Below are 21,693 nucleotides of genomic sequence, written 5' to 3' on the forward strand. Positions count from 1 at the left end.
CTGTCTCAGACCACCATAGTCGCCTTTACGAAAGCAAAAACCCTTCCCTTCACCCGAAGTTTTATATATAGTTTTCTGAGCAATGCAGACAGGCTGTTAGGGCAGGTCATGTGGTTTTGTCAATGATATATAGGAATTTTGCTAGCAGGGAAAAGGAGGTGATTGTCCCTCTGTATAAGGCAATGGTCAGGCCACGCGTCAAGTACTGTGTACAGGTCTGGAGGCCTCATTTTAGGAAGGATGTAGATTTACTTGAGCGTGTACAGAGAAGGGCAACAAGATTGGTGAGGAGAATGAAGGGATCCTCTTACCAAGAGAGGCTTAAGTTCTGCAAATTGCAGTGGCTGGAGACTAGGCACCTGCGTGGTGATCTGATTGAGGTGTATAAGGCCTTGAATGGGTTGAGCACGCTGAATTCTGATGGGATCCTTCCACTCGTTCAGATTACGAACCTAAGGGGGCATAAATTCAAATTAAGAAAAGACAAGATGTAGAATAGATATGCGGATATTTGCCTTTAGCCAGCAGGTGGTTAATTGGTGGAACAAACTTCCATTTGTCGTTGTGGAAGTTGATAGGTTAAATAAATTTAAGGAGGAATTGGACAGGTATTTGGGGGGGGGGGGAATTGTGTGATTTCTTTTTTTTTTTTTTTGGCTGATGCTGCATAAGCTCATAGACTTGCTTTCTTGCATCACATGCCACTACTACTACTACTACTACTACTACCCTTGATGGTAGTCTCTTCTTTGAGAAAATCCCACTTTAGCACACTGTGATCACTGCCACCTAGTGGTTTCTTTATCTGCAAATTCTTAATGCATGAAGAATTGCTACTGATAATCATATCAAGAGTATTATTTCCTCCAGTTACCTCCTGAACATGCTGCTGTAGAAAACAATCATGCAATAAATCCACAAAAGCCTTGCTAGTGTGTGAGCGACCAGCCCACAAATTCCGGTCAGTCTCTGGGAAATTAAAATCCCCCATTATAAGACACTGATTTACTGGTTCACTCTATTTCTCTGCACAATTGCTCATTATACTCATCAGCATGGCAGTGGAAAGCTACTGCTATGGATAAAAGAACAGTTGAGTGGGAGAAGACAGAGTGGCTAAAATTCTTAATGCATGAAGAATTGCTACTGATAATCATATCAAGAGTATTATTTCCTCCAGTTACCTCCTGAACATGCTGCTGTAGAAAACAATCATGCAACAAATCCACAAAAGCCTTGCTAGTGTGTGAGCAACCAGCCCACAAATTCCGGTCAGTCTCTGGGAAATTAAAATCCCCCATTATAAGACACTGATTTACTGGTTCACTCTATTTCTCTGCACAATTGCTCATTATACTCATCAGCATGGCAGTGGAAAGCTACTGCTATGGATAAAAGAACAGTTGAGTGGGAGAAGACAGAGTGGCTATCAATGAGCATTGGTCTTCTTGGTTAATGCTATGGTGTCTCCCCAGAGTTTAGTACTGAACCTACTATTGTTTTCAGTATTTATTAATGTAAGACCACATCTCAATTGCTATACAGGTCGAAGCTTATTTCGGGAAGAATGTGGATCTGTTGGAATGAGAACAGAAAAGAGTAATGAGACTAACAAAGGAAACAAGAGGGTATGTTATTCTTACTAAGAAATACTTTAGTTCTGAAAACTGCAGCACCTGAAAACTAGGCACATATGAGATCTGATCCTTACTATTGCTCAGACAACACAGATAATGGGACAAAAATTTAATCTGAGGAAGGATGATTGCATGATAGATGTGCGGAAATTTACTTTCAGTCAGAGGGTAGTTCAAATAAATAAGAACAAAAGAGACAAATTATTAGAGATTGACAGGCAATGTGGGAAGTTTTTTTTTTTTTTTTTGGCTGATGCTGTATTTGTAATGTGAAATAGCACTGTTTACTAAGGAGGGGAGAAGTAAGCTCTAACTTACACCCCTCCTTAGTAATTAATAAAACCAAAAGAAATTATACACAGAACTTAGGTGCTGTAAGTCAATAGCATACACTGCAGTACTTAAGTTCAAGAGGAACAAACTAATAGGAGTATATTTTCCATTTCTAAGATTATGCAAACAAGGGAACACAGCCCTAAATTAATGCAGATAATTGTGCAATTGATGTAAGAAAATAAGTCTTTAGTCAACTAGTAAAAGAAAGGGGAAAAAAAAAAAAAACCCCTAGCCTCATATTTAATCTTAGTATTAGTGAAAATGAATGAAATCACATATTAAACACATTAAAATTAAAATACAATAAACTATTAAAAGGTACCTTTCTTCTGGTTGCTGTGGATTAGTAATGTACTCAACCAACCTTTCCCTAACAACTGTAGATCTTTCCATAACTGCCGACCGGATCTAGAGGGGGGGAAAAATTTCATTAAACTGATATTGCATTCTTATGCATTACTGATATTCAATTTAATATATTTTACAAAGATCCAGCTTGTTTCATTAAGCAAGGCATACAAGCATACAGTGAAGTTAATAAACTATTCTTTATTTCAAAAGTAGAGAATACTGGGTTTCAAAAATTGAAACCTCTGTATGGAGAACAACAGAATAACTTTAGAATTTACTGCCTGCAGTAGTAGTGGCCTCCTCCTCCTCCTCAAGAGTATTACACAAATGAAGAATAGCAAAACAGTTCAACGAAAGGATGATATAATTTACTGTCATGTGCCAGTTCAGAAATCTAGAAAGACTGTCGCATTTGAGGCTGTTTTTGATACATAACATAGTGAAATTTATTGCCCTTTATTTCTCGGTGTTTCTATCAGCCCTTATCATGTCAGCATTAGTTGTTGTCCTAACTAGGAGTTTAAACTCATTTATTTTATTGACAACACCTCTGGGCAATACTGTATAAACAAGTTTAACTGTGTAGTTCTGCTGTTTACTGCCATAATATATCCTTTGAAGTTATGCAAGTATGTTGCCTTAGCATTAACTTCCCATTCATTTAAACCATCACTGCCTTTTGGAACTTTCTGAATAGTAGATGGGGTGAATTCACTATTGGCGCCTCACACAAGAACTCTTAAGATGAGTACCAGCATAATCCTGTGGATAAGAAAAGTGACAATTTATCACCAATGCATGTTGGTTGTTGGGTTTTAGGTGTGTCACCAACTTAGGACACATTGTGCTGTATATTGCGTGTTCTGTGGTTGATTTTCTATTTGCTGAACAAAAAAAATCCAAGTTTACAAGGGAAAAAACCAGCTACCTTGCCCGAGACTGACTAACTTGGCCACTTTGTGAAAAAGACCTATAAAAACTCCTCACTGACAGAATTCACACTAAGGTCTTATCCACCCGGTGTGGGGAGAAAAAGCCAAAAATAACTTATAACTCAAAGGGATTGAATAAAAACATTACAAGAAGAAATGGATTTAGGAGTTACAATAAGGATGGACATAAATACAGTAAATTATAAACAATATAGGTTTTAGCATTAGTAGAGGCACATGATGCAAGAAAGCAAGCTTAAGCAGCATCAGCCAAAAATTAAAAAAAACAAAAAAACCCTCCCATTTCACCCTTCCATTCGTTCCAAATGCCTGTCCAGCTCAGCCTTAAATTTATTTAAACTATCAACTTCCACAACAAAAGATGGAAGTTTGTTCCACCAATCAACAACCTGCAGGCTAAAGGCAAACTTCCACATATCTATTCTACTCATATAGAATACAAGTTCAATTTCTATTCCTAAATTGTTAACAAGTGAAATTTCAGAATTCTTACTAAATTCCATCATCAAACCATAAATGCTATGGTTCTATGGATATAGCCCCCTACTTCCTACATCACAATGCAATTACTGCTGATAATGTAGTGCAGAAATTGAGCTTGTATTCTATGAGTTTAATAAAACCTATTTTGCTAATAATTTCATGTGGTATAATAGGGTTACTTCTTATTTTTATCTATAGTATATAATTTACCAGATGGACATTAAGTTCTGTGAGCAGTGAAGATGGGTAGTAAGGAAGGCCCTGGTGTCCTATCAAGACAATGCCCTACCATAGGAAGGTCATAATCACACTGTATAAGGTAATTGTAAGAACACACCTGGAATACTGTGTTCAAGTGTGAAGACTGTACCTAAAAAAGAGATATCAGGCTATTTGAGTCTAAAGATGGGCAACTCACTAGGTGAGATGTGCAAAAGGGCACATGTATGAAGAAAGACTTCAAATACGTAGACCAGAGGTTCCTAATGCAGTACCCATGGACACAATGGTTGTTGCCAAGGTTTTTATTGAAAGCAGTTATAATGAAGATCATGATATGATAATAGTATTCACCACAGGCTTTTGCTACACTGACAAAAAAAAAATATATATATATATATATATTTAGTCAATTTTATTTAATGGTATCTATCAGTAGGGTATTAGGTGTATAAGGACCAAACTAACAAGTTAATAAAAATAAACTAGCTTTAGCCTGGAAGGCTAAAGCTAGTTTACTTTTACTAACTTGTTAGTTTGTCTATTAATGAAAAATAAAATGATGATGAACAATGAAAATAACAATAAAAATTATAATAAACAATGAAATTGTAAATATGATAATAAACAATGAAAACTGTAAATAACATTCTATCACTTGGTTATCGGTCTGCTACTTCTTCGGGGGCTTTCAGCAGACTGATAGCCAGACTAAAAGAATGTCTCATACCTATCCATTTCTTTTGTCCCCATTTCAGTTTTGCCTGATTTTAATTTTTAATTTTTAAGTGATTGTATTGAAATTAACAGAAATTAAATGAGAAGTGCTAATAAATGAGAAAAGATATTGTGTGTTTAATTTAAATTTTGTAAAATTTGTGTTAGATTTAAATTTAGTAAAAATAGAGTCAGAATCAGCAAACTGGGATAGGCGACACAAAGCCCAACAGGTATGTATCATTAGCATAGGCATTTGATGCAAGAAAGTAAGCTTATGCAGCATCAGCCAAAAGAAAAAAAAAAAAAAAAAAACCACTACCACTTCACCCCCCTGTTCGTTCGAAATACCTGTCCAGCTGAGCCTTAAACTTATTTAGGCTATCAACTTCCACGACAAGGGATGGAAGTCTGTTCCACCAACCAACCACCCTCTCGCTAAAGGCAAATTTCTGCACGCTATCCTGCATCTGTCTTTCCTCAATTTGAATTTATGCCCTCTCAGGTGATTATTCTGAGTGAGAGGAAGAATCCCATCAGCATTGAGCATGCTCAAACCATTCAAGGCTTTATACACCTCTATCAGATCACCTCGCTGGTGCCTAGTCTCCAGACACTGTAATTTGCAAAACTTAAGCCTTTCTTCATAAGAGCACCCCTTCGTTCCATTCACTAATCTTGTTGCCCTTCTCTGTACTCGTTCCAGCAGCTCAACATCCTTCTTGAAATGAATCCTCCAAACCTGTATACAGTACTCTAGGTGTGGCCTGACCACTGCCTTATACAAGGGAATAATCACCTCCTTATCCCTGCTAGAAAAATTCCTATATATCATTGACAATACACCATGAGCTACTCTTGCAGCCTGTCTGCACTGCTCAGAGAACTTCATATTTGCCTGCACAACCACCCCCAGGTCCCTTTCATTCTCTACCACTGTCAGTGTAGTACTACAGAGTTGACACGTTGCTCTGGGGTTGCTGTTTCCCATGTGTAGTACTTTACATTTGTCAATGTTAAACTTCATTTCCCACCTCTCAGCCCATCTACTCAACCTTTCCAGATCCTGTTGCAGCAGCATAGTGTCAGTAGTGTCCTTGACAACCCTGCCTACCTTTGTATCGTCTGCAAACTTGGACATTAAGCTTGATATACCCTCATCAATATCATTTATGAATACAGAAAACAATAATGGACCCAACACTAAGCCCTGAGGGACTCCACTAATAACATTAGTCCACGACGAGCAGTGTCCATTGATTACCACTCTCTGTCTTCTCCCCCTCAGCCACCCCTTTATCCACAGCAGCAATTTGCCTCCAATGCCACACTGCTCCAATTTGTGCAGCAGTCTTCCATGTGCAACAGTATCAAAAGCCTTTCTAAGATCCAAGTATATAATATCATCCAGTTCCTTTGTGACTGCATCATAGTATCTAATCAAATTGGTCAGGCAAGACTTCCCCTTAACAAAACCATGCTGTGTCCGAGCTATAGCTGAAGTCTTGTCTAGATGATCCTGCAGTGCTTCTTTAACTAGTGCCTCCATTAATTTTCCTGGAAGAGAAGTTAAACTCACAGGTCTATAATTACTTGTGCCAGCCTTTGATCCTCCTCTGTGAATTGGGGTGACATTTGCACATCTCCAGTCTGTGGGTACCTCCCCTGAGTCCAAGGAAGCTCTCATAATTATGTCTAAGGGTTTGCTTACTTCCTTTGCTGCTTCCTTCAATATAACTGGATAGATCCCATCCACCCCAGGTGCCTTTCTTGTGTTTATCTTCAACAATTTCTCCTCCACTTTACTCTCAGTTATTACAAGATTCTCTAGCTTACCGCTAGAGTTGAATACACCTCTGGCTTTCCCCTCTGTAAATAACTCCTCATGTGTGAATGTCGACGCAAAATATTCATTTAGTTTGTTAGCTACCTGAGCAGGATCATCAACAGTTGACCCATCGATATCAAGTGGACCAATCTGATTCATCCCCTTCCTTCTAGAGTTTACATAAGTAAAGAACTCTTTGCTGTTTTTCTTTGCGGCATCCCTTGCCAAAGATTTCTCGTAATCTGCCTTCGCCTGCCTAACCTCCTTTCTAACTTGGTTACAGATCAACTTGTATCTATCATAGTCATGTGTTAATTTGTATGTATCCCATGCATGTTTCTTCTCTGCCATATGCCTCATCAGTTCATCTGACATCCATTTAGGCCTAAACCTTGAACAATATTTCTTAGTTGGTATGTATAGCCTAGTAGTTTCCAAGATAAGTTCTTTGAATGCTTCCCATTTTGCATTTGCTGTTGGTAACATCATCAGTCGGTCCCACTGTATAGAATTTAAATACTGTCTCAGTCCATCGTAGTGGCCTTTACGAAAGCAATAACCCTTCCCTTTACCCCTAATGGTAGTTACCTCTTTGAGTAAATCCCACTTCAGCACACTGTGATCACTGCCACCTAGTGGTTCATTTATCTGCAGATTCTTAATGCATGAAGAATCACTACTGATAATCAAATCAAGAGTATTACTCTCTCTAGTTGCCTCCCGAACATGTTGATGTAGAAAACAATCATCCAATAAATCCACAAAAGCCTTGCTAGTGTGTGAGTGACCAGCCCCCAAATTCCAGTCAATATCTGGGAAATTAAAATCTCCCATTATAAGACTCTCTGATTTACTGGCCCACTCTATTTCCCTGTACAGTATCTTATTATACTCATCAGAGTCATTAGGCCTACAGCACACTCCTACTCTCAATTTTGATCTCCCAATGCTTATGTCACACCAAACTGACTCGACACTGCACTGTCCACTGGCTTCACTTCCTTGGATTTTATGTATTTCTCAACTAATAGCATAACCCCTCCTCCCTTCCTATCCAGTCTATCCTTTCTGTAGACATTGTACTCCCCAAATTCGAGTTCTGCATTCCTTATATCTGTGTGACACCACATCTCTGATATCCCAACAATATCTGCCTTTGATGTTTTGAGCAATACCTCAAATTCATCAAATTTATTTACTAAACTCCTAGCATTGGTGTACACGCAAGTATACATGTACCTATTGCTATTCTTAGCTACCCTAACACAACCCATGTGTTTACTTGTACCGCAATGACTCCCGGCAGTCTCTGAAATATCCTGCATCTTGTTTTTCAGGCTTCTGCTCATTCCAATAGAAGCAGTGCAAGAATCTCTTTCACCTCTGCCAGTGGCTACTGTTAATCTATTTGTCTTTGTCTCCCCCAAGCTAGCAGTTTTCCGACCCACCTAACACTGCCTCGATAACATCAGCAAATATTCTTGCACCCTTTCTATTTAAGGGTATCCCATCCCTGTAGAAGCAATCTCTCCTGTTAACAAGTACAGTCCAGGCTGAAAAAAATTCTACCCCTTGAGCCTTGCACAATCTTTCCAGGGCCAAATTGATCGGCAAGGCTCTCATCAGATTAAATGAGAATGAGTTCTTACTTCCTTCTTGTTCTGTGGTGGTCAGAAACTGAAAAGGGATCAATTCCCACCTTCTGGTTGTTTTATGTGTTGATTAAATGATACTGGCATCTTTTCATTGACTATGGCATGATGGTAAAATTACTGTAGGCAATATGTTCTATGCCAATGCAAATGTTCTGATAGCCTTGAGAGGGTTTATATTTGAGTTAGTGGAGGGGGGGTTGCCTCTGATAGCGGAAGGAATCTATATAAATGAAATGATGCATTTATACAAGTACAATAAGTGTTAGTATGATTAAATACAAGAAGTATGTTAATGAAAATATGTGTAATGTAAAATACATAGGAAATGCTATCCCCTGGACAAGGGCCGGTATAGCTTTTCTAAGGCATAACGACCCATGTATGTTTGGGGGGGGGGGGATAGCTGTTGTTGTTATTTGGTTTTTAGGAGCATTAGCAACCAAGGCCATATTGCTCTGGGTCTGGGTATATGTGGTGGTCATTCCCTGACCTTTCCGCATCCTCCTTATTTGGTGGTCACGGGCTCTAACCCTGGTCTAATCAAGAAGCATGTGCTACACACTGATGCTCTTGCCCGGGGGGGGGGGGGGAGGATAGCTATATACATATTTACAGCCTCCTTCAATGTGAATTTTCACCCTATGTCTCGGTTTTATACTGTATTTGTATTTAAATGAAGGGATATAAACGTTGTGTTTAAATACCTTAGGCACGATTATTCTGTTGTTGGGAGTTTGATACAAGTGGTAAATTACCATTTATTAGATTATCTGTTTGTGGGGGGGGGGGGATTTGGTCAGCTGGGTTACAGTGCGGTCAGACGATGAGCCTCTTCTGAGCACAATAAACCCAGGAATCAAAATTGGGAAGTCATTATCTTAGTTTGATGATGGACACTGGTTTTTAGACAACCAGGTGACAGGTACCTAATATGGTAAACTTTACCAAATATCATTTTTATAATCTTCAGAAAAAACACAATATAACTGACTCTGCTAGTACCCAGCCTTATTCATCAGCTCCTGGGACTACAGTGATAATGATAATAATAATTATAATTAATAATTATTATAAATTTAATCAAAATTATACAAGAACCTTTAAAAACTCCATCACTAAAGGAAGTAAAGTGTATTAACATGGAAACGGGCCTTATATTTCCGTATATCATCATAACTTTATAATTTCTTATAACACAATGAATAATACTACACATAGGAACAACACTGGGTATCACAGCATAAATTGCACCCTGGGTATAGACATGACCACACAGGACCCGACTGAAAACGGTTATATAGTATGCAATGCCGCCACACCACAAGTGAATAAGGCGCCTCCATAGCCAGGTGGGAAGGAGCAGCAGTGCGTAGCACACGCTTCTTGATTAGACCGGGGTTCGAGCCCGTCACCACCAAATACGGAGGATGCGGAAAGGCCATTCAGGGAATGACCACCGCATATCCCGGAGCAATATGGCCTTAGTTGCTAATGCTCCTAAAAACCAAATAACAACAACAAGTGAATAAATCGAAATCCAATAGACCTAAAGTTTTTAATTTCTTCCCACATATTGAAGACTATATAGATAGTCTGCGCCACCAGAGTCAACTAAAATTTAAAAAATGTAATAGTAAACTATGCAAAACATGTCCATACATGCCTAACCAGCACCAGCAAATCTCCAATAATACACCATTTTTTTGCCATACAAAAAAATGTTATATATCTAATTACATGTAAAATATGCAGAATTCAATATATAGGGCAAACCAGTAACAGAGTTACACATAAGATTAAAGTTTCACCATTCACAAATAAAGAAATATGGTGAAAATCCCACCAGCTGCAACAGCAGCTCCAACACTACAGACAAATACACCAATGTAATGGAACTCAAGACACTTCAAAAACACAATTTCACTAATATATCTATAGCCATCCTATCAATAATGGAAGACTTGTTTATACTACAGTATAAATCCCTCTACCCATACGGACTAAACAATAGATTCAATGACAGAAATTTCACTCACACTAGCCCCAAACAATGTACATATACCATCTTTCAACTAAAAACTTGCACATTAATGGGATAAAAAAATGGTAAAATTAAGCAAGAACACAGCGACTACAATAGGAGTGGGCCACAAAATCTTAACGACGTTGATAAACTTCTCACAGAATGGGATAGGGATCCCATCAATGTGAAAACCATTCACAATACCCTATTTTCTCTTAAAATCAGTAAACTAAAAGCATTAAGCAAGATTTACCAAAAACTCAATATCCAGAACATACAGCTATTCCATACTTGAGAAGATATATTTAAATTCAGAATCAGAATTGATTACCCAGATAGAAGAATTCCTTAATCGTTCATTTGACTGTCAACATCAGAGATATCATAAATAAAACCAAGACATACCTTCCTATAAAAAATATCAACATAGAAATCAGAAACAGATACAACAAGCCAATAGGGATGGCCGTATGTAACTATAAAAATACCATTGCTAACATGAACACCACAGATCAACCCTATTACTGCCAGGAAAACAAATATAAAAAATACATAGAATCCCATTACAGGCGACTTAACATTATAGAGGATAACACCCTTAAGAGAGATTATGAAAAAGGAAACTAAATTCAGACCCAACACCCAAGCCAACCTAAAAAACACAAGCAAATCTATTTACATGGATCTTCTACAGTTTGCCTTTAAAACTACCTACAAATTCAACACACCAATAGAAGCCTTTCAAAGTTGGATAAATACTTCCACCAAACTTATTCTGGCTAGATTCAAAGAAATCATACCACACCAAAATTGCATTAAACAATACAACCTTAAAAGAATTAATTACAAAATAAATTTGTCATTACAAATACAGATAAGGCCAATAACAACTTCACCGTTATAGGCAAAAAGTTCTACATTGACACGCTTAAAGAGGAGTGAACCTTAGCGATACATATAAGCTCGTGAACTCCACACCTAGCTGCATTACCAAAAAACTTATAGCCATTCACAAAAAAACAAATTAAAAATAGATAATACAAGATACCCATTCGTATATTGGATCCCCAAATTCCATAAAGTCCCGACTGGAAAAAGGTTCATCACCTCCGGCAAAAACAGCTACATAAAACTATCCAGTAATTTAATGGAGGACAAATTAAATATTATAGCCAACCAACTCACTAATACTAAATTTATCTCCAATAACAAAAAATATTTAGACTACATCAAAAACAAAAACAATAGAATCAGAAGTCTATACACTTATGACTTTAAAAACCTTTTCACCAGTATATCGCAAGACAATTTAAAAAAAGTTCTTTTCTACTACTACGAAACTTATCAAAATATAATGGGATGTAATAAACAGTATTGGCATGACCATATTAATCTTAATGTCAAAAACAATTACGTACTTATGGGAGACAGCATTTATGTGCAGAGTAGGGGAGTGGCTATGGGGGGGGCTAGCAGTTCTTGCTCCATAGCCAACCTTTACCTGCATTATTTCAAAAACAATATCAAAGAAGAAATTATATTCTACAGATACATTTATGATGTCCTGGTTATCAATTTCGACATTATAGCCCAGGAAATTTATCCCGCAGATTTAACCATAGAATGCATCAACCCGGATAGCAACCAACAAGCTTGCTATCTCAACAGCAAAATCACCATCACCAATGACAATGTTTACACTCAACATTATGATAAGAGAGACCATTTTAGCTTCCCAGCTATAAAGCTTATCAACTGGGAGAGCAATTTGGCTAAGCATATCCATGGCAACCCTATTAGAAATCAGACAAACAGGTTAATACACATCTGCAATAATCTAGATAACATGATGGAAGCAATAAAAAAAATTGATAGATATTCTCATCAAGGATAATATACCTGCCAATTACAGCAGACACCATATTAAAGCGGTCATACTTGCGAATCTCAACCTACTCCACCCCAATGCCAATACACTTATTGAAAATACACTGAACCAGTTTAGAATTATAACACCAATAAATGGTCCATAGCCCATCTTTACCTGGTTGTCTAAAAACCAGTGTCCATCATCAACTAAGATGATGACTTCCCAATTTTGATTCCTGGGTGTATTGCGCTCAGAAGAGGCTCGTAGTCTGACCGCACTGTAACCCGGCTGACCAAATCCTCCCCCCACCAAAAAAACAGACAATCTAATAAATTGTAATTTATCACTTATATCAAACTCCCAACAACAGAATAATCATGCCTAAGGTATTTTAAACACACACCGTTTATATCCCTTCATTTAAATACAAATACAGTATAAAACCTAAAGACACAGGGTGAAAATTCACATTGAAAGAGGCTGCAAATATGTATATAGCTATCCCCCCCCGGACATACACAGGTCGTTATGCCTTAGAAAAGCTATACCGGCCCTTGTACAGGGGACAGCATTTCCTATATATTACACATATTTTCATTAACATACTTCTTGTATTTAATCATACTAACATTTATTGTACTTGTATAAAAGCATCATTTCATTTATATAGGTTCCTTCTGCTATCAGAGGCAACCCCCCCCCCCACTAACTCAAATATAAGCCCTCTCAAGGCTATCAGAACATTTCCATTGACATAGGACATATTGCCTACAGCAATTTCACCATCACGTCATAGTAATGAAAAGCTGCCAGTATCATTTAATCAACACATAAAATAACCAGAAGGTGGGAATTGATCCCTTTTCAGTCTGACCACCACAGAACAAGAAGAAAGTAAGAACCCATTCTCATTTAATCTGATACAAACATGCCCATTGGGCTTTGTGTTGCCTATCCCAGTTTTCTGATTCTGACACTATTTTTACAAAATTTAAATTTAACACAAATTTTACAAAATTTAAATTAAACACAATATCTTTTCTCATTTATTAGCACTTCCCATTTAATTTCTATTAATTTCAATACAATCACCTAAAAATTAAAAACAGGCAAAACTGGAATGGGGGCCAACAGAAACGGGTAGGTATGAGACATTCTTTTAGTCTGGCTATCGGTCTGCTCAAAGACCCCAAAGAAGTAGCAGACCGATAACCAAGTGAGAGAATGTTATTTACAATTTTCATTGTTTATTATCATATTTACAATTTCATTGTTTATTATCATTTTTATTGTTATTTTCATTGTTCATCATTTTCATCAATTTATTTTTATTTCCATTAATATAATTTTATATAGGCTTTCCAGGCTAAAGCTAGTTTACTTTTACTAACATGTTAGTTTGGTCCTTATACACCTAATTCCCTACAGATAGATACCATTAAATAAAACTGACTAACATAATTTCATGCATGTATAATGCCTAATTGCCCCATGTGCAATAGCATTAATGTTGCACAACTGACAGGTACCTAATACGCTAAACTTTACCAAATATCATTTTTATAATCTTAAGTAAGAACACTACACACATATATATATATATATACTGTATATATATATATATAGATAGATAGAAAACAGCAATAGGCCCAGCAGCAAACCCTGGGGAACTCCACTAATAATTTAATTAGTCCACAAACAGTGCTCAATGATAACTTATGTCCCGGCAAATTCGAATGAATTTCAAATTCAGTCGAACTCGTAGCATTTTCTCAATATCACCTCAAACTTGTTTAAAAAAAACCTTAGATTGCTACTCAACATCATTAGCAACAACATATACAACATCCTTTTGGCCCCTTAAAACTCTAGATACCATCAACTGATCAACTGTTGTCCCTGGCAGCCATAACATGGTCCTCTTCAACCCACCCATACTGCATAAAATATTCCATTTCCCCCAAAAACTGAGTCACAAAGAATAAATACTTTCAGTAGGACCAGTGCATTCTGCTTATGGTAATTTTGCCATTCAAGGCAGATGGATGAGGATGGGCTCTGGCATTGAGGTTTGCAGCTCTCATACAACACAGGCTAAAATAACAAATAACAGTAATGAAAGTTCAGCAAAGAAAATGTCATTTATTTAAAAAAAAAATATGCTACCTCAAATGAATGTTATTGGTATGGTGAAAAAACATATCAACAAAAGAAAAATTAAAGAACAAACTTGATGGCCTCTGACTTTTCGAAAAAGTAAAATTCCATTTTATTTTAAAATTTTGTTTAAACATAAATATAAAATTTACATTAAAAATTTTAATGTAAATATTATATATAACAAAAGCTTTATAATTTAGTGATACACAAGCTTATCTCTTTTTAAAAAGAATTTATAATATTATATATAACGAAAGCTTTATAATTTAGTGATACACAAGCTTATCTCTTTTTTAAAGGAATTCTTTTTTTTAATCTTCATCCTTATGAAGATTAAAAAAAAAAAAAAAGCTTGAAAACTATAGTTTAAACCAGACACTGGTTATTCACTTCTGTATCTGCTGTAACCACATAATTTTAATATAAAATTTTGAAGTTTCTTAATGTAGTATGCCTATGGCAGTTTCCATGACATGAAATCTAAATAATGCAAAATTTTTTCAACCTCATCATACAGAATAGAGCACTGTGGGATGCATGCACTCTTCATTTAACTCAACTGCATAATAATTATTTTAGATGTTGATAACAAGAAGTAACTCAAATGCTATTACTGCAACAGCTACCACTGTTTTTACTTACTCCACTATGATTTCTTTCTAACTTTCGTTTTAAATATTTACATTTTAACTTTCATTTATCAGTACAGTAAAAATATTTCATTATTTTCACTGTACTGTAAAAATAATGAAATATTCCTCGCTTGAGGATTTTTTCCAAAGTCTGCTCTAAAAGGTCAGGCTTAATGTCAAAGTTTGCAGGGTTGTTAATAACAGTAATGACAGTATGCGACTGCAACAGGATCTAGAAAAGTTGGGCAGATGGGCTGAGAAGTGGCAAATGAAGTTTAACATTGACAAACGCAAAGTACCGCATATGGGTAGCAGTAACCGCAAAGAAATGTACCAACTGCGTGGTACTACACTCAGGGTAGTTGGAGAATGAAAAAGACCTGGGGATAATTGTGCAGTCAGACATGAAATTTTCTGAGCAGGGCAGACAAGCTGCCAGAGCAGATCATGGGGTCTTGTCAATGATATACAGGAATTTTGCTAGCAGGGATAAGGTTTGTTTGGGGATTCATTAGGTGCATCGGCAATTATGGCCATAGTGCACCAGCAGGAATTATCCCCTTGTATAAGGCAATGGTCAGGTCACACCATGAGTACTGCGTACAGGTCAGGCGGCCTGATTTTAGGAAGGATGTAGGATTGCTAGAAGAACAAGTACAGTGAAGGGTAACAAAGATTGGTGAGAGGAACAAAGCTGTATGCTTATGAAGAAAGGCTTAAGTTTTGCAAGTTGCAGCATCTGGAGAACCGACACCTGCAAGGTGATCTGATTGAGGTATATAAACCCTTGAATGGTTTGAGCCTACTCAAACCATTCAAGGGTTTATATACCTCAATCAGATCACCTGCTCAAACCATTCAAGGCTTTATATAGCAAGCCTACTCAACCATTCAAGGCTTTATATAGCAAGCCTGCTCAAACCATTCAAGGCTTTATATACCTCAATGCTGTGCTGACAGGATACGTCTGCTTGCTCAGAATAAGAACCTGAGGGAGCACAGATTCAAATTGAGGAAAGCCATTTGTCAAATAGATATCTGGAAATTTGCCTATAGCCAGTGCGTAGTGGGTTGCTGGAACAAACTTCCATCTGTCGTTGTGGAAGTTGATAGCTTAAATAAATTCAAGGAAGAACTAGACAAACTTTTGGAGTGAATAAATGGGTGAAATAAAATGGGAAGGTTTTTTTTTTTGGCTGGTGCTGTATACACTTGCTTCATTGCATCATATGCCTCTGCTAATGCTAAAATTCAGCTTTCTTAAATATCAAAATTAAAAATTTCTAAAGAAAACTACAAGTAATACTGTTGGATTAGTAAAAGGCATGCCATGATTGCCTTTGACCTGGGGGTGGTTGTGCAGGCAGATATGAAGTTCTCTGAGCAGTGCAGACGGGCTGCAAGAGTAGCTCATGGTGTATTGTCAATGATATATAGGAATTTTTCTAGCAGGGATAAGGAGGTGATTATTCCCTTGTATAAGGCAATGGTCAGGCCACACCTAGAGTACTGTATACAGGTCTGGAGGCCTCATTTCAAGAAGGATGTAGAGCTGCTGGAAAGAGTACAGAGAGTGGCAACAAGATTAGTGAATGGAACAAAGGGGTGCTCTTATGAAGAAAGGCTTACGTTTTGCAAATTACAGTGTCTGGAGACTAGGCACCAGCGAGGTGATCTGATAGAGGTGTATAAAGCCTTGAATGGTTTGAGCATGCTCAATGCTGATAGGATTCTTCCTCTCGCTCAGAATAATCACCTAAGAGGGCATAAATTCAAATTGAGGAAAGACAGATGTAGGATAGACGTACAGAAATTTGCCTTTAGCCAGCGGGTGGTTGGTTGGTGGAACAGACTTCCATCCCTTGTTGTGGAAGTTGATAGCCTAAATAAGTTTAAGGCTCAGCTGGACAGGTATTTTGAATGAACAGAGGGGTGAAGTGGAAGGGGTTTTTTTTTTTTTTTTTCTTTTGGCTGATGCTGCATAAGCTTGCTTTCTTGCATCAAATGCTTCTGCTAATGCTAATGATGAAATCTTCAAGTGAATCAAAAACATGCCTACCCCTTTATTATGCATTATGAATTTACAGAAAGTATGTATATTGTTTTGTGGAGCACTTTATAATTTATTTGCACTATCATTACATTATCAAATCTACAATAAAAGAGGCAGGTTACGTACAATAAATAAAACTTTTTTCTAATTTTTCATCTTTTTTTCCTTTTTTTTTGTTATCGTTTTTTTTTGTGTCACTAGAAATACTTGCTTAAAAATAAAGTCAGAATATAATACCTAAATTTGTTAAAATTAGTAAATTTTTGACTACACAATCAATCACATACCTTGTTCAGAAACGATATGTCTTCTGTTTCCATTCCATTAGCAGTTATTGAATTGCATTGTATACATGTTTTTGGATTGTGGTCAGATAATCCTGATGCAAGGTCATCCGTCACAAGATTGTGAAGAGCTAAATAAAAAACAAAAAAGAAGCATAAGCACACATAAAAACAACTATGCCAGGGATAGGAAGAGAGAAACTATTTCATGTGATCATGAAAATATTGTATTTTCATAATTTATTTTAATGCAATTAAGTAAATGCACTTAAACATTAAGGGTAAGTTGCAACAATGGATAAAGGGATAGTTGAGTGGGAGATGACAGAGAGTGGTAATCAATGGACACTGCTCTTCGTGGACAAATATTATTAGTAGAGTTCCTAAGGGTTCGGTGCTGGGCCCATTGTTGTTTTGTGTATTCATCAATAATATTGATGAAGGTATATCAGGATTAATGTCCAAGTTTGCAGATGTTACAAAGGTAGGCAGGGTTTTTAACGACAGTAAAGACAGTATACTACTCCAATTGGATCTAGATAAGTTGGGCAAATGGGCTGAGAAGTGGCAACTGAAGTTTAAAATTGACAAATGCAAAGTACTGCATATGGGTAGCAATAACCCAAGAGAAATGTAACAACTGTGTGGTATTACACTCAGGGAAGTGGAAAGTGAAAAACACCTGGGGGTAATTGTGCAGTCAAATATGAAGTTTTCTGAGCAGTGCAAATGGGCTGCCAGGGTAGATCATGGAGCCTTGTCAATGATAAATAGGAATTTTGCTAGCAGGGACAGGGAGGTGATTATCCTGTTATACAAGGTCAGGCCACACCTAAAATGAGGTCTCCAGACCTGTACACAGTACTGGTCTGGAGACTTCATTTTAGGAAGGATGTAGAGTTGCTAGAATGAGTACAAAGAAGGGCAACACGATTGGTTGCCCTTCTTTGTACTCATTCCAAGAAAGGCTTAAGTTCTGCAAACTGCAGCACCTGGAGAGTAGGCACCTGCGAGATGATCAGATTGAGGTGTATAAGGCCTTAGCATTAGCAGAGGCATATGATGCAAGAAAGCAAGCTTATTCAGCATCAGCCAAAAAAAAAAAAAAAAACCGCTCCCATTTCACCCCTCCGTTCGTTTGAAATACCTGTCCAGTTGAGCTTTAAATTTGTTTAGGCTATCAACTTCAACAACAAGTGATGGAAGTCGGTTCCACCAACCAACCACCCGCTGGCCAAAGGCAAATTTCCGCACATCTATCCGACATCCGTCCTTCCTCAATTTGAATTTATGCCCTCTGAGGTGATTATTCTGAGAAAGATGAAGAATCCCATTGGCATTGAGCATGCTCAAACCATTCAAAGCCTTATACACCTCTATCAGATCACCTCGCCGGTGCCTAGTCTCCAGACTCTGTAATTTGCAAAACTTAAGCCTTTCTTCGTAAGAGCAACCCTTTGTTCCATTTACTAATCTTGTTGCCCTTCTCTGTACCCGTTCAAGCAGCTCTACATCCTTCTTGAAATGAGGCCTCCAGACCTGTATACAGTACTCAAGATGTGGCCTTACCATTGCCTTATACAAGGGAATAATCATCTCCTTATCCCTGCTAGAAAAATTCCTGTATATCATTGACAAGACACCATGAGCTACTCTTGCAGCTCGTCTGCACTGCTCAGAGAACTTCATATCTGCCTGCACAATTACCCCCAGGTCCTTTTCATTCTCCACCACTGTCAGTGTAGTACCGCAGAGTTGATACGTTGCTCTGGGGTTACTGTTTCCCATATGCAGCACTTTACATTTGTCGATGTTAAACCTCATTTGCCACCTCTCAGCCCATCTGTTCAACCTTTCCAGATCCTGTTGCAGCAGCATAGCGTCAGTATTGTCCTTAACGACCCTGCCAACCTTTGTATCATCTGCAAACTTGGACATTAAACTTGATATCCCATCATCAATATCATTCATAAACACCGAAAACAACAACGGACCCAACACTGAACCTTGAGGAACTCCACTAATAACATTAGTCCACGTTGAGCAGTTTCCATTGATTACCACTCTGTCTTCTGCCACTCAACCATCCCCTTATCCATAGCAGCAATTTGCCTCCAATGCCACACTGCTCCAATTTGTGCAGCAGTCTTCCATGTGCAACAGTATCAAAAGCCTTTCTAAGATTCAAATATATAATATCAAAGTTATTCCCTGCATCCAGTTCTTTTGTGACTACATCATAGTATCCAATCAAATTGGTCAGGCAAGACCTGCCCTTAACAAAACCATGCTGCGTCTGAGCTATAACTGAATTCTTGTCTGCAGATGATCCTGCAGTGCTTCTTTAACCAGTGCCTCCATTAATTTACCTGGAACAGAAGTTAAACTAACAGGTCTATAATTACTTGTGTCAGCCTTTGATCCTCCTTTGTGAATTGGGGTTACATTTGCACATCTCCAGTCTATGGGTACCCCCCTGAGTCCAAAGAAGCTCTCATAATTATGGCTAGGGGTTTGCATACTTCCTTTGCTGCCTCCTTTAATATAACTGGATAGATCCCATCCACCCCAGGTGCCTTTTTTATGTTTATCCTCAACAATCTCTCCTCCACTTTCCTCTCAGTTATTACAAAATCATCCAGCTCACTGACAATGTTTACTTTACCTACATCATTCTCCTTCCTGAATAACTCCTCATGCGTGAATTTAGATGCAAAATATTCGTTTAGATTGTTAGCCACCTGAGCAGGATCCTCAACTGTTGAACCATCAATATCCAGTGGACCAATCTGATTCATCCCTTTCCTTTTCGAGTTCAAGTATGTAAAGAACTCTTTTCTGTTTTTCTTTGCATCCTTTGCCAAGGATTTTTCATAGTCTGCCTTTGCCTGCCTAATCTCCTTTGTGACTTGGTTACAGACCAACTTATATCTATCATAGGCTTCTATGTCACCCATTAATTTGTATGTATCCCATGCATTTTTCTTCTCTGCCACATGTCTCATTAGTTCATCTGACAACCATTTAGGCCTAAACCTTGAACAATATTTCTTAGTTGGTATGTAAAGCCTGGTAGCCTCGAAGATTAGTTCCTTGAATGCTTCCCATTTTGAGCCTTGAATGGGTTAAGCAAGCTGAATGCTGATGAGATTCTTCTTCTTGCTCAGATTAAGAACTTGAAGGGCATAGATTGAAATTGAGGAAAGACAGCTGCAGAATGGATGTGCGGAAGTATGCCTTTAGCCAGTGGGTGGATGATTTTTGGAACAGACTTCCATCTTTTGTTGTGGAAGTTGATAGACTAAATAAATTTAAGGCTGAGCTGGACAGGCATTTGGAACGAATAGAGGGGTGAAATGGGAGTTTTTTTTTTTTTTTTTGGCTGATGCTGTATAAGCTTGCTTTCTCGCATCATATGTCTCTACTAATGCTAACACGTTGGTTATTTACAAACCCCTATGTAGTTGAATATCGGTGCCGCCCAAAATCCCAACATACCAATTGTATTTAAAAAAACAAAGTTAGAGTCTATATCCCAGAAAGTGTTTTTGCAATAAAAAATGTTTTTCATGTAATCAAAACAGCCACTAAAATTGTTACAATTTTATTTGAACACATGGAACACGTACATTGCAGTCATGTAAACAGTATATGGTAATGTTAATATTTTTTGTCGTATTAATGAATAAACAACACACACACACACACACACACACACACACACACACACACACACACTTATTGTGTTTTTTTATTATTAAAGTCTATGTGATTATTTCTTCTTTATCACTTGCTACGTTAATGCTATTGTCAATTGGACATGTATAATGCCCAATCAAGCATGTATAATGTCAATTGGACATTATACATGCTTGATATATTACTGGTTAATCGAATAAATTGCTTCGATTTGGTCGATTTATTCTATTTTCTGGTATTTATTTATTATCTATATAGGTATTTAGGTGTATCGGGAACAGGATAACCAGTTAGCATGTGCAGTCAAACATCTTCCTGGGGTTTGTACATGTAATGGTAATAATAGTAATAATAATAATAACAATAATAATAGTAATAAATGAAGTAAATAATATATATATCAATCTTTATATATTTCTATTAGTTGACATTGATTTGTTGTTTATTTGATGTTTGATTGAAATATATAATATTAACTTCATTTATTACTATTATTATTACGATTACATGTACAGATCCCCAGGAAGAAGTTAGACTGCACATGCTAACTGGTTTTCCTGTTCCCGATACACCTAAATCTATGTAACTACTTATCAACTTTACCACTAAACTTTTAATATTACTTATTTGACATTGTTATACAGGCAGATGACAACAGAAACAGATAGCTCTGTTAATTATGGGTGGGATATATTGAAGGAGTTAGGCCTCGATAAAGTCCCTTTCAATTCCTATTACCTATAATTAACAATTGGTATTGTATTATTATAATTACATGTGTTGCTAATTATTA

The 21,693-nt window shown here is 37.2% G+C and overlaps 1 protein-coding gene across 1 annotated transcript in view; it reads right to left on the reverse strand.

The window, feature by feature from the left end:
• The window catches only part of TBC1D23 (TBC1 domain family member 23), a 249,771-nt gene that overhangs the window by 49,516 nt on the left and 178,562 nt on the right, over positions 1-21,693 (reverse strand). Inside the window, exons 12-13 of the mRNA XM_090381875.1 lie at positions 17,205-17,332; positions 2,296-2,381 (exon numbers count right to left, since the gene is read on the reverse strand). Coding sequence (XP_090238001.1) covers positions 2,296-2,381; positions 17,205-17,332 — 214 coding nt within the window. The remainder of the gene's footprint in view (positions 1-2,295; positions 2,382-17,204; positions 17,333-21,693) is intronic.

Source organism: Mastigoproctus giganteus, chromosome 9 (genome assembly GCF_048544385.1).
Source record: "Mastigoproctus giganteus isolate SK-2022 chromosome 9, ASM4854438v1, whole genome shotgun sequence".
NCBI classification, from domain to species: Eukaryota; Metazoa; Arthropoda; class Arachnida; order Uropygi; family Thelyphonidae; genus Mastigoproctus; species Mastigoproctus giganteus.